General features: G+C 37.2%; 1 protein-coding gene across 1 annotated transcript in view; it reads right to left on the bottom strand.

The window, feature by feature from the left end:
• ALG13 (ALG13 UDP-N-acetylglucosaminyltransferase subunit) overlaps positions 1-13,110 on the bottom strand; it is a 64,792-nt gene extending 51,682 nt beyond the window's left edge. Inside the window, 3 exon segments of the mRNA XM_057717735.1 lie at positions 10,684-10,822; positions 11,852-12,014; positions 12,993-13,110. Coding sequence (XP_057573718.1) covers positions 10,684-10,822; positions 11,852-12,014; positions 12,993-13,073 — 383 coding nt within the window. The 5' untranslated portion in view covers positions 13,074-13,110.
• Between the last annotated feature and the right edge of the window lie 1,915 nt (positions 13,111-15,025).

Raw genomic sequence — 15,025 nt, forward strand, 5'->3', positions numbered from 1 at the left:
GACCTGGTCTTTACCATAAGGGGAAAAAAAGGTTTAGGAAAAGGCCAAGTCAAAGTTAAACAGGTAACTTTAGCATTTAAGTTACTAATGGTTTTTAATGCACTATAGCTATTGCTTTCAAATTTTCAAAGTTTGAGAACTGTTACTCCAGGAATTTTTCTGTGATCTAAATCTAAGGTTGCTGGAATAACTACATAATAACTACTCGATACTGCATGTAAGTGCTTAATTAAGTTACTGACTGCTGTTAACTGCTACCTGCCAAATAAAGTGCTTCACCAAGAAATTATTCTTTAGTCAAAAAAAATAGGTAAGAACCAGAACAATTTCACCTAAATTCTACTGGAAATCAAGCCATAATTCAAATATAGCTCCTGAGAGGAGCTTTCTCAACCCTAATGGATTTCTACCCTTTGACATCTGAAAATAATGGGAAGAAAAATAATCCCCTTAAAGACCTTTTAAGCACTGTACTGTGGGTACAGATTAAAATAAAACAAATTGAAGAAAATAAAAATAACTTAAAATAATTAACATACCATTTGACCTGTCATAAAATTGATGTGCTTTAATTTTACAACTATTTTCCATATTGTAATTCAACTTGAAAATGCAATTTGTTTTAACTGGAATTGCCTATCTCTTCTTTCACTGATGAAATAGGAAATTCTTTGTAGTATAACATATAAATACTAATAGCTTTAATTCTAAGATAACACTCCTTCATGTTTCAGCCAATTAAATGAGGCATATGCCTGGAATTTTTTTTTTAAAGCATACACTGTCTGTGACATATATGCTATAGTTGCAAATGTATAATTGTAAATGCATAAAAATGCTTTCAAGTTATTATTTTAATTTCTGAGAGACAATATGGTACATGGAAAGAATATTATGAACTTCACTATGCCATTTTAATCTGTCTGATCAATTTCCTTATCTGTAAAATAACAGAGATGGGCTGTATGATCTCTAAGCTCTTTTTCTGGTCTAAGGAACTATGATTCTCCGTGATTCAATGGTGAGTAACAGATTTGCCCTCCCTTTAGATGATCAAATTTGTGATCAACATTAACCATAAAAATAGCTTGTAGGGGGATTAATATATTATCCTGGCAAAATGTGGGGCTGAATGGCCCACATAAAAAGGAATAATAAATCTTACATTATCAAATGAAATAAACAGACCTAGATTTTTAAAGATAACAAAATCTGTAACTATATGTGGTGATGGATGTTAACTAAACTTACTGTGGTAATCATTTTTCACTATATACATATATTAAATCATGTTATACAACTTAACATTACATGTCAATTATATCTCAACAAAACTGAAAAAATTAACAACAGATACATGTATATAACAAATTGTGACAACCTGCTGAAAAGGCAATTAGTATTTTTAAAAAACTTAATACTAAATCATTTATTTCAATTATTTTTAGTACCAAATAACATGAGGCCAATGGGGGAAATTGCTCTGCAACTCTACAAAATCTTTTTAAGGTCTTTCATTACTGAAAAATATAATGGTAAATTTTTAAAACATTTTTTAACAGCACTCTGAAACTACAACCTGTCACTTCTTTTTATGGTGAACACAAACAGAATTAGCAAAGCAAAATTAATGAGGAAAAGAAATCCAATGGTTCCAAAACAAAATTTGGCCACGCGGCCCTATTCAACCTCCTCAAGTTTTAGAAAGGAGACAATACAAAGAACTGATTTCCCAGAGCAGTTATCCTTGTTCAGATGCAAAACATCTCTTCCCTACTTCTACCTGAAGCATTCTAATACAGATTAGAAAAAAAGGAAAATAGCACTGTTTAAAAATATATCTCATTGACACAGAAATACTGAAGGTTGCTTTCTGTTGTTTTTTAAAGCTACTTACAGTGTCCAATCAGTCTACAGATGGGATTGAAGAAAGGGAGAATAAAGACCAGAGCATTCTTTTCTTTGTTTTGATGCACTGAAAAGACTGATTCACCTAAACCTCTAAGTAAACTTTAATTCTCTAACTACAACCCCAGCTAGAGACTGAATATGAATTTACACATGAAATTCAATGAAGATTTTCCTTGCTGTATTATTTAGGACTATATACTGTGAATTCTAGGAAAATATCTCTAAGCCTATTCCTACTTCTTAAAACAGAAACTCTAACCAAGAGAAAATGTCTTATTTCAACATTTTTTATTTTCAAACATGCCACACAATGGTTTTTTATGTCTTAGAAATCACCTATGAGGGAAACTAGTTTTACTAATTCACAAATGGAAAGTCAAATCCAGAAAATTACTTAGGCTTCAAATTTAGGAATGTTTTTCACTCCTAAATCTGGAGAGTGTATTATCCACCCACTTCATACAGTAGTAGAGAAACCACCACTATGTTCTGGACAAAAGGGGAAATGAACAGTAAAAAAGATACAATATATGGCCTCTCACAGACATCATTCCAACAGTGACTATCAGTTCAGCAAACACTTTAGAAGCACACTTAACAGTAAATGGGTAAATTACAACACTGCATTGCTTTACCAGATAGCCCAATATAATATAACCGAAAATAATTACTAAAAATGAAAGTAATTTTCATTTAGTTCCTTTTATCAATTAGAAACAGTACTATACAAGACATGATGGGTTATAGATACTGAGTTAAAGTATTAAGCTTAGTTTCAAAACATGTTGTTTGGCATGTTTTAAATGAGAAAAATTTATAATTTGTGTTACAAAAACTGGAAATTACTAAACTGAAATGTATTTAATCAGAGAGTTTAATTATAAAGGAGTCAAACAGTTACCATCAAATATTAACGAACAATGACCAAGGAATGAAATTACTGAGGTTGGCCTCCATCTAGGGATTTTTAACCTAGGGCGGCCTCAAGGTACCTGTAAATTCTCTGAAATTCATGGCAAAATGTGTATATGTGTGAGTAGAGAGAGAAGCAATAGTTTTAAGTATTTTACAGGGCTTCATGACCCATAAAAGGCTTAAGAACTACTGCCGTAGAGAGCAGGACTGTAGCCATCAAAATAAAATCATGACATGGGAGTTCCCTGGTGGTCCAGTGGTTAAGACTCCATGCTTTCACTGCAGGGGGCACAGGTCTGATCCTGGTCAGGGAACTAAGATTATGCAAGCCACAAAGGGCGGCCAAAAAAAAAATTATGACAGTGTCAATCATAATTAATAATTTCGGCCGGATATAGTAAAAACTCATAAAAACAATAAGGATCTAGAAGTGAAATACCAAAACAGATGGGACGTGATGGTATAAAAATCCCTCAAAATATTTTTTAAGAATCAATATCAACATCAAGAAATGTGTATTTTACATTGTCATTTGAGGCTAGATTTTTTTTGCTCACCTTTTATCTAGCCACCTACAAAAATCATAAGAATTCAAAGAACTATAAAAGATTGTGCTAGAATATTCACGTAAGGAATTTACCATTTAACAAGGAATTAACTGTGATTTGCTGGTTATCCTAAACCTTTTTCCATGTAATCTTTTTTTAGAAAACACTACAGCTACTGCTTTTTATAAATCTGATTTTTAACACGTTTGTCTGAAAATCCCCAACAGATACCATTATTTGACAGGCCCTTAAATACCATTAGACATTTCATAGGATCAGCACTACTGTTTTAGACGCCATTCCTATAAATGCTTGATCCTACAAACTTTATCATATCATGATGGTCACATCTTTCTCCTGAACAAGAGATATACTAGATACTTTGAAGTCAAGTCAAAGACAGTGTGAAATGAATGTGTGCAAGATGACAGTGTTTCCCTGGACCCAATACCTAATCAAGATAATGAAAAAAGAATACTAAGTCACAGAAGTGCATTTATCATGTATGGATAGCCTACTGTTTTTCAGGCAGAGGACTCATGAATAAATATAGTTCCTCAACTATACTGTAAGAGTTCCTACAGAGCAAGAATCATGTCTTGAGTCCCTCTGATACAAAAAGTAGATTCTTATCATGCATTTATGTTTAAAAAAAAACTAAGAGAACAAATAAATGGGCTTGAGACATTTAGAAAGTAAAGCTGAGAATATCTGGTGACCAATCATATACAAAGGGTTGAAGATGTAAGAGTTAAAGCCTGGAGGACTGACTAAATGGTGACACCATTAATAAAGATCTCAGAAGCATGAAAAGGAGAAATATAATTTTAGTTTGGGGCACATCAAGTTTAGGGTGCTTAAGATAATTAACAGACTGACATGACCTATAGGCAACTGGAAATACCATGCAGGAGCTCAAATCACAGTTGGGGGATAAATAGGGAAGTCAATAGCAGAAACCCTGGGAGTGATGAAAATACGAAGGAAAAATACATAAAGAGGACCAAAAATAGAGCCCCAAACACAAACATTTAAAGAGAAAACAAAAGACCAGGAAAAAAAAAAAAAGACTTAAAGTTGCAACCAGGTAACCAACTGCGAGTTTCTCCGCATGGATTTTATGAGTAGCAATCAGTATGCTTTTAAATAGCAATGTAAAAACTGAAATAGGTTACATACCCATGGCTACCATACAATCTAAACTTTTTGGAATAGTCCCTTGATTTCAAATATACAGTCCTCTTGCCCCTATAAATGATGGAAATACACTGGAATTCAGTGTTCCAATTACAATTCCCAGACCATCTTTTGGATACTTAAGCAGCATAAAATTCCTTTTCTACATTATGCTCTGAGCTCAGTTTTCTCATTTGCAAAATGGAACAATAGTAACTTTCATACAGTTATACTGTAAAGATTAAATGAGTTCATTTGTATAAAATGCTTTAAACAGAATGTGATACATACTAAGCAGGCAATGGGTGTTAACTGTTACAGTTATTTTTCATTCCCCACTCCTTCATAAAAATATGGTACTAACTGTTCAGCAGAAAGTTAATCACCACACAGCTATCAGGACCACCCAGTCCAAATCTCTCCCAAAAAACAATTTCAAGTAATCTTCCCATACATCCCATTTCTCAGACCATATGAAGATTTTTGGTCAACTCTGATAGTTTCCTATTTTTAACAAATCACAGGGATTAAGTGCTTATACTATAATAAAGGACCAAGAAAAATATCTACATTACTGTTAGTCATTCCTGACATCCTTAGTCTTGGAAAACTTCCTCGAATTATTAAAGTGGTATACATTTTTATGTTGCCTTTTGTGTCCACATGATTTGCCTTTAAAAGCATACAAAGCAGTGCTCTAATTCTAGGTTCCAGGTGTCTAGAATCACTTGAAAGTACTTTGAAATGACTACTTTTCAATGTTACAGAACCCTGCATCAAGTTCGTCAGTTGTACTATCTTACCTAACACCGAAACCTTACTCTTTCCTTCCAAATTATAAGCACATAGTCATCTAAACATCCATAATTCCCAAGCATCCTATAACTTCACATCACTTTTCACCTACTCCAACATCAATCATCTTTCTACTATTACCTGTCCACCTCTGAACCTACCAATGATGTGAATTTCTCAAAATACTGAACTTTCTCTTTCACTTCTTTATCCCTGGGTATCTAAATACCTCTCAACAAAGAACTGCTAAATAAACTGCATTGCACTTACGCATTAATTTTAAAAATCTGAAGCCCTGTCAGGTAATGAAACTAAACAAATTTTATTTCATTGGGTAAACATTTCAAACAGAATTCTGATTACCACGAATTTTTTCTTAAGGACCAATCAGACATACACTTGGCAATTAATTTATCCTAGCCTCTTTACTCATCTGTAAAATGAGTGGTTTGTACCAGGTATTTTTAGAATTCTCTACCAATTCCAAAAATCTACAATTCTTTGTCTTAAAATCTTTATTTGTTCAATCTAGTATCAATCCTATCCGTGGCATGTTGCTAGATTCCAAAAACTTAGTAATCACCAGTTTCTAAGCCCAAGGTAAGGTTGCAATACACCAAAGGAAAACCCAATTTAGTGAGTTGTGAAATTCCTACTAATTAAATTTCTGGAAATAAGAAAATCTCCCTTGGAAGGGATTAAAGTAACTCAAGTAAATGCTAGGCAAACAAATACAAAGAAACAAAAAGCTTACAACATATATTATGGTGTGGTAGAAAGAGCATAGGACTGGAAGTCAAGAAGCTGTTTCTAGTGGCAGCTCTGCCAAAGGCTGTTATTTTAGACAAGTTGTAGCCTCTGGCCTTCTTCCTCATCTGAGAAATGATGGGATTGGACTAGATGATCTGGAGGATTCCTGCCAAATCAAAATGATTCTAAGATACCTTTTGATTTTTAAACCCCACAACCGATACAAAATTTCACAAAGGTATAATCAAGAGATGTCACTACACACAACTGACATTGCTGGCTTAAGCCTCTGCTAAATGAAATAATGGAATCTGGCTTATGTACTCTGGTGGGAAAGAAGCAGAGAATTTGGGGCCCTATGTTGCTTTTTAGTTGTCTAATGTTTGAGTAGACCCTTTCCTTTGTTTCTGATTCTCTACAGTGAATCCTTCATGACATTAAAGACTAAGTGATGAGGAGTCGAGGGAGGGAGGGAATATGGGGATATGTCTATAAAAACAGATGATTGAATTTGGTGTACCCCCCCAAAAAATAATAAACTACAAAAAATAATAAAATGGAAAAAAATAAAGACTAAGTGATCAACATAAATTTTAAGCCACAATTTTTCCCAAGCTAGAGAAATACATTTAAAAGACAGCCGAGAAAAGTGAAATTCTCTCTACAGATTTGAGTAGGGCCTTTCCTACAGCATTAGGTTAACATTAATATACAATTATAATTATAGTGCTGTGAATTCTCAACTATGTAGATGTAGATTACTCACTTTTTAGATTATTCTCAGCAAATTTTTAATCCAAGTTGGCATCCTCGTACTACCCAGAGTACTTCTCAGCCACCACCTTCTACCATTAGTAAGAATTTATTTTAATATTGGCCTAAGTAAAACACAATCAGGAAAGTAAATCTACAAAAACATTATATAATGCACCCCAAGTAAAATGTTTAGAACATTTAACATTTGGGGATAATACAATGGAAAATAAATCTTTATATTGAATGCTGTATTTTTATGGATGAATTATATCTAAACTTTCTACCAGAAAACTATCAATACTTATGGATAATCTAGTTTATTTTATAGGTCTTGAGACAACTTACCCTAATCAGAATTTCATAAAGTATCTATTTTGAGTTATGTGAATTTTAAAACCATATATTAGACCATTATACACATCATTTATTCACTTGCAAAACTAATTTTATAAGGACATAAATTCCTCTATGATGCTACAGTAAATGTTTCAATACCACTGTGGGGGGGGGGTTCCTTAAAAAATAACAGCAAGTCCTATTGGCACAATTGCTTTTTGACTTACTCTTCTCAAACCAGTAAAGCTTTGACCGTGAGCAAGATTATTTTTGTCACTTTCTATTTATATTTTAGAGGAAAACAGTGAAAACATTCACTCTATTCTTCAGGATAAAAGTAGTTTCTCTAGATCAACTGACTGGATAGTTAATCTTTTTAAGGTAATTATTGAGCTTTTTATTTTACAGAACACAACCCATCATTTTTGTTGCTCTTTTTTTTAAAATTTGATTCCTTGGATTACGATTCCGACTCAAATGTTTTTTACAAGTTTGTTACTGTTTCATTTTTGATTCTAAGGAACATCAAATTAACTACATTTGAGGTTTCTGTCAAAGTTTCCATATTTAATTCATTCTTTTCATGATTCCAAATCCATTCGGAATTCTAGGATAAAACGTGAATGCTCACTACATATTTCTTTCACTAAAATATGAAGATTAGGAAAAAATCTAATAGATTTGTGAAACTGCAATTAGAATTTGGACCCAAATGCTAGCATTCACACCATAAAATTTTCTATACATTCTACAGATGCAGGAGGCTTATTAATTTATATTACTCTACAAATATATACTCTAATTTGATTTAACCACATTTCCATAGGTTGAATTTGAGGGGTGTTTTTAAAGTGTTGAGAGTTTAGTGTTTATTTTTGTAATCCAACAACTTTATCCAAAAATGCGGAAAATTTTTCTGGCTGGCCAGGAGGAAAACATTTCAGTGTTGATAAGTCCATTGACTGTAACAGCCCAGGAAGCGTGCTAAAACAAAAGAAGAAAAATATTAGGTAACATGGGAGAAAATTCTGTAATTCAATGCTGCCCACTTGATGACTGAATCTAACTTCCAAGAATAGTGTGATGCTTCTCAAACTGTGTATGTGAATTTTAATGTATTCTAATACTGTAGGTATATACACTAATAATAAAACAATATGAAGACCACTACATGTCAACAGCAATTCGCAGAGATTTTATCTTTTATGTCAACTGAAATACTTCAGGAATGTTATTTCATGAAAGATGTGGTCACATGGCTTTGGAACACTTCTCAGGACTGGGCAGATATAACTTGAAACAAAATTAATTTATGAAAACAGAATAAATGAAACCAAAAGTAACAGCTGCAAGACAAGAATGATAAGCTGGGGAGACTACTAGACCATGCATGAAGATTGTGAAATAATTTCTGCTAGTAATTCACTACCATAAATCCATATATAATTAAGCAATGTACAATCACCATGCATGCTGGAAATAAGGTTCCAAACCACAACATAAAACTATTACTTCAGAAATTTAATTAAACCAGCCACTTAGAACAGACATACAATCATCCAGCCTAGATTTGGGGCAAATAAATGATATACCTAAAATGAAAATACAACCAATTATTGATTCTTTTTGTGGCATCCATGTGTGTGACTTTCTTGAAATTGATACAAGAAAAAAAATTCTAAAACTGAAAAAAAAACAAACTGGATACTTGTACAGCTCCCTTTTCAGCCTGAGACTCAGATGTGTTTATGAAATCAGTGTTTTCCCCTTTTTAATGTACTAACATGAAAATCAAAACTGATTTAATATTTAGAATGAAAATATTCATCAAAAGTGTCTGGAAAAAAAGTGTCTGGAAAAATTGACTTGCATAAACCAAGGAAGATGAGCATTTATTCCTCTTCAAAAATGGTATTAACCCCTAACAATCTCAACTACCTAAGGATGGATATGCCCATTATCTGAAGCCCACACAATTTTAATTATCTAGCTTCACCCCTGACTCACAATATTTTAAAAATGAGTTCTATATTACATAACCACCCTAACATTCCCTCTCCATCATTATAGGAATTAGGACACCAACCACTGCTCCTGGAACAATCAATGAATATGTCTCCTCTCAACGAGAACAGGAATCTTTGTCTATTTTTTGTTCACTGATGTATGCCAAGTGCCTAGAATAATGCCTGGCACATAGTACGTGCTCAATAAATAATGAATGAGTAAGTATTTACTCAGTGCCTAAGAGACAGAAGCAGTAAAATTAAAAGAAAAGCTTATGTTTTAGCCAGTTTCTTCTAAGGTTTATTTTTAAATTAATTTCAATTTATTATAACATAAAGATATGTATTTTGTAATACTTCTATGAGGTCTTTTCTTTTTAAAACATATCAGGATAGCTTTTGAAGTCAAACAATTGGGAATTACTGACCTGACCCTTTGGCACGCTTCTAGTGTCTGAAGAAAAATTAATAGAAAACAAATCAGCAATTTTCTTCATCCTTTTGTGATGTTGATCAGTTCCTGCTGAATTCTAATATACTTCTAGAAAATAATACTCCTTACCATAAAGCAATTACTCTGCTTAAAATACTTCCATGGCTTCTTATCAAACATAGAATAAAATCAGAACTCTTATGTAAGCTACCTCCACCCAGCTTCATCTTCGGACTACGTTCTCACTTGCTCACTGTACTCCTGCCACACTAACCCGCTGTTCTTCAAACACACTAAACTCCAAGCTCATTCCCAGCTTAGGGCCTTTGCAATTGCTGCTGTTCCTTCTGCCTCTACAGCTTCAAATGACTGGCTCTTTCTGGTTCTTCAGGTCGCAGCTCAAAATGTCATATACCCAGTCATGCCTTCCCTGAGCATTCTAATTAGTCTTCACCCCAGGTTTCACATCACCCTGCCCTATTTTCTTCATAACACATTTAACCATGTGAAATTATCTCGAATGCTTATTTATGAACTGTTTACTATCTATCTCCCACCACTAGACCATAAGCACCATGAGAGCAAGGAGTTTATGTCTTGTTTACCACTGCATCCACAGCACCAAAAACAATGCCTGCCACGCATTACTGGCAGGTATAGTTGAAAGAATAAATGAGTAAATTTAATTTAGGGATTCCAGTGGATTTACTGAAGGCAAAACCTTAATTAAAAATAAGCAAATGCCTTCCTTGAATAATGAAAAATAATGAGCTCAAAAGTTTATATTCTCAGAGACCTGCACACCCAGATGAACACACATAGACACGTGCACACACATTCACATGCAATGAAATAAGCATAGATACTGAAAGAAATACAACACAGAGATCACAGTCAAAGGAGAAGACAAATGAGCAGGTTTTACAGGTGAGAAAATCAAAATGTTTGCTAAGTGGGAGAAGGTAAGAGGTCAAAGATACAGGTGGGTTACATAGGTGGGTAAGAATACCTAGGAAGGAATTAAGACAAAAGGTCAAATAATCAGTCTCCAGTATACCTGCAGGTACAGTAGAAGAGATGCCCGTCTTTGTGTAGCTGCTTTGCCAATTCCAGCTGATGATTGTTCATCAACTTTTCATTTATAACCACTATTAGTGGTTTTCTTTTTTCCAGAGTCTCCAAACAGCTTCCTGCACCTACAAAAATATACCAAATCTGTTAATACAGTTAAAAAAAAAAGTTAAGGTGCTTCCCCAGGCTTTATAGCTAGAACTCAAATGATGAAAAACTTAGTTGGCAACACTACAAATCAAGCCTTTTAATTACACATTCAAAATGACAAAAAATAGTTATGAGTTGCTCTCTAGTGTCACAAACCTGACTTGAAAAACACATTCTTTGTCACTGCCAACAATATTATATGACCTACGATTCAGTGCTTTGCAGTCAGCCCTCTAGCAGTATGCCCTGGGCATAGGCCTTGAATCCAAGTAAGACTCAGGTTCAACATATTGTACCTGAAATCATACTGCACTTCTATTCAAATACAAGCAGAAAAAGCAAGCCTTGAATAGTGACAAGAACCAACAAAGAAAAACTCTGACCACTCCTTAGGAGTCTGCCTGTCAAAATAGTCAAGGATAAATCTCCACGAACGTGCCATATACACAACATTTGGGTCAATTCAACTTTTCAATCTAAACTCATTTAGATAGTTTAAATGAAAGCGAGGAGACTGCTAAGTGAGCAGACAAATCCTTTTTGGGCAGACGATGCCAGCACCAAACTCTTAATCTGTCTACCACTTACCAAATGGACAAATTAACCTTTTAAGTTAATAGAAATGTAAAAAATCTTCCAAAGCCAAATTCTCAATGACCAACCCAACCAATAGCTGGCTGAACATTCCTGCAGATTTAAGCCCAGATACTAATTTCAACCCACAACTCTTGACACATGTCACGGGATAAACTACTTTGCCCCTCTGTGTTTAGGGTTTCTGACTGTAAAGCTGGGCTTCGGTGATTGATTTCCCATTCTTCTATCACCTAGAAGTTATAAATTCTCTCCAATAATGTTCTAGATTGTTATACTGAAATCAGTACTGTATTCAAAAGGGCTACCGGTGAGTTATCCTAGTGATCTTATTTTACATCGTAACAGCTCGAGTTTCTGTTATTTACTGTCTATCAAAAACCAAACCGGACGATTTTAAGGCACTTTACCTGCGTGACTAATAACAAGATCTGCTTTCTGAAGGTCTTCTTTCAATGAATCCTTGTACCTATACACATCCAGCGTAAACGACTCAGTACTGAATGGTTCAGGTATCACCTTTCCTCTACCTATTTGTAGGACAAGTCGGTTGTAACCGAGGCTCTGGATTATCTGAAACGGGAAAAGAAAAAGCGGGCCTTTTAAACAGGCTACTGTAAAAACAGCAATAAAGGCAACAAACCCCCCAATCGGAGCACGGGCTGCCAAACAGTCGAACTGGAGCCCATTTGTTAAGTTTTTCAAACGGCTCCTTTTTCCCCCGTCCCGGGCGACGACGCGGTACCTCAACAGCCCCAAGGGATCTAAAGGTCCCAGCTCACCACGTCGTGAAAGAAATGGCCCCGCAAGGCCTAAGAAACCAGGCAAAGACGTGGGGAAAAGGCGTCGCAAACTAGGGAGGGAGAGCAAGGAACCAGCACCGTTGTGGCCCACGGCTGGGGACGCGCGAACCACAAGCCCAGAGAAGAGGGTGCGTTCGGGGGACGCCGCGCCGCGCTGGCGCCCGAGGCAGAGGAAAGGCGCAGCGGCCTCGGCCCGAGCGCTGCGGGGCAGGGCAGGGGCAGCGCCAGAGCAGAGCGCGGAGCAGGACTGGCCGGGTCGTGCGGGGCAGGGCCCGACGGAGCGCGTACCGCGCGCGGTTCCGAGTGGGCCTGAGGAGCGGCGAGTGAGGCGGACCCGTGCCCGGGAGGCGGGTCGGAGCCCCGGCTCGGAGAGGCGGAGCGGCTGGAAGGAGGGGCGAAGCCGAAGGACGCAGAGGCGGAGGCGGAGGATCTGAGGGGAAAAGCCGGGGGGGTGGGGGGAAGGAGGAGCCGGAGAAAGGATGGGGAGGAGCGGCCCGAGAAGGCGGCGGGAACGGGCAGAGGAGGCGGAGGACCCTGAGGAGCGGGGAAGCGGGAGGAGGGTCCAGTCAGGCGCGGGGAGGAGCAGGCCGAGGGGCGGTGGCACGTGAGGTCGAACTGCCGGGGGTTCTTCCCCAGCGCCGCGGTCAGGCAAGGTGACCGAGCTTAGTGGTCAGGTTGGCAGCGACCAGCGACGAGCGCAGCGGGGCGAGCTCAGCCACCACCGGCCGGCCCCCTGCCCTTCACTCACTTGCAAACTGTCGCGCGCCGATACACACGCAATGAGGTCGTCAAAGCTGGTAGTCCCTACAGTAACAAACACGCACTTCATCTCGCGGGTTCCGCAACCCCGAATCTCAAGGGCCGGATGTGACGTAGTGGAGGTCACGCGGACTGCGGAGGTCACGCAGGATGCGGCGGCCGTGCTACGTGCAAGAGGCGGAAGTCGGCCATGGCCGCCAGGGGGCAGCAGACATCTGACCTGCGTCGCCGGGGATGTGAGGGAAGGCAGAGTGCTCCTGATCTCTGTGCAGGTCACTGTTGTAAGCCCTTTGCGTATAGGAGCTCACGGGACCCCCACAGTTAAGGAGGTGGGGGATTGACAAATTTATTTTTTTCAAAAGCAGGATTTAAAAAATAATCATGAAGCCTCACACCTTTGTGTTTGCATCCTTGCTCGGGTACCACAGATCTTTTAAAGATATAGAAGTTTGGGATTCTTTATTGGCTACCGTGTTTTGCCAGGATACTTTTGAGCGATGGTTTTACCTCGAGTATGTGGAGGGCATCTGAAAAAACAAAAAAGTGCCTTTTAAAAACTGCTCATTAGCCTGAGCTCTTCTTCCAACTGTGGTTCTCAGGAAGCCAGAGCCCTACAGAGTCTCTCGGAAGCTGCAGAGAAACGGTAATCCCCATTAGCAAGCATAGTGTGTAAAATAGAAGCGTTAAGGCCTGAAGCCTACATCTATGTCATTGAACCCAACCATAGAATCATTTAAAACTTAAAATTACCGTAAATTTAAATTATAATGAAATGTAAAATTATACATTAGCATGAGTAAACACCATATATATCTTATACTTAGGCAGTCAGTTACAGGAGAGCCGATTTCACAAGACTCCTCTTTTGTCCTACCACTATTACTAAGATCATTGCCTGCTTTATCTCATTCAAATGTTTTCTGTATTTCCTACTTAAAATCTCAGTTTAGCTAATATGTATCTTTTGCCTTGCCTGGTAATATACAGAAAGGAAGGTATGAGAAGAAACTCAAACACAAGAAGGATTGGAGGTGAATTAGGCCTAGAACATGGGCTAAAAAAACTTACTAAGCCTGTTTCTACCGAGACTGTCTCTAAATCTTGCAGCTTGAGTAAATGTCTTTTTTTAAGCTCTTTATTGGAATATAATTGCTTTACACTCTTGTACCAGCTTTTGAGGTACACCAAAGTGAATCAGCTGTATTTATACATGTAGCCCCATATTCCCTCCCTCCCGCGACTCCCTCCCGCTCTCCCTGTCCTGGCCCTCTGAGGCATCACCCATCATTGAGTTGATCTCCGTTTGTTATACAGCAGCTTCCCCCTAGCTATCTATTTGAGTAAATGTCTTTTTGAGGGGTGGTATGCTGCTATTGACACCAAATTTTATGAATCAATAAAACTAGTTTCATAATAACAATACATGTAGAAAGATCACAGTTAAATAATAAAACATAAGCCTAAGCATATTTTCTGCCCAATAAGAGGAATAAAGCATGAATATCTATTGGAAAATAAAGACAAAAAATATTCCAAAATATTCTGTAATTCAGAAAGATCTCTTCTTGTGCCTGTGATATATTTTCCTATATCTGGAAGATGTAAATTAAAGGAGCACTGTTCTAATGAGCTCATAGAGAGAATAAGCACATGTAGAAATTGAATATTCTTAAACTTCCAGAAAATAAGAAAATTGAATATCTAATGAAACCGAGTCCCACTAAAACAGTTTTCTTACTGAGTTGATGATTAATCTATCTGAAACTTTTTTCCCTTTCTTGTCTCCTCTGAACTCAATCCCTTTCTCATCCCCTCGGACCTCAATCCTATGCTAACTGAATACTCATCAATCTGAGTCAGACGCCTAAAATTGCCATTGTTGTAGATAACATCATTACGGTTAAAAACTCAGGTTGTTTCTCCAGGGCAAGATAGCTCACAGACCTCCAAGCCATGGACCACATGACCAGAGAATCCTAAACCAGAGACATCTTGACTCCTGAAATCATGCTTAAGAAATAT

Source organism: Hippopotamus amphibius, chromosome X (assembly GCF_030028045.1).
Source record: "Hippopotamus amphibius kiboko isolate mHipAmp2 chromosome X, mHipAmp2.hap2, whole genome shotgun sequence".
In the NCBI taxonomy this organism is placed as follows: Eukaryota; Metazoa; Chordata; class Mammalia; order Artiodactyla; family Hippopotamidae; genus Hippopotamus; species Hippopotamus amphibius.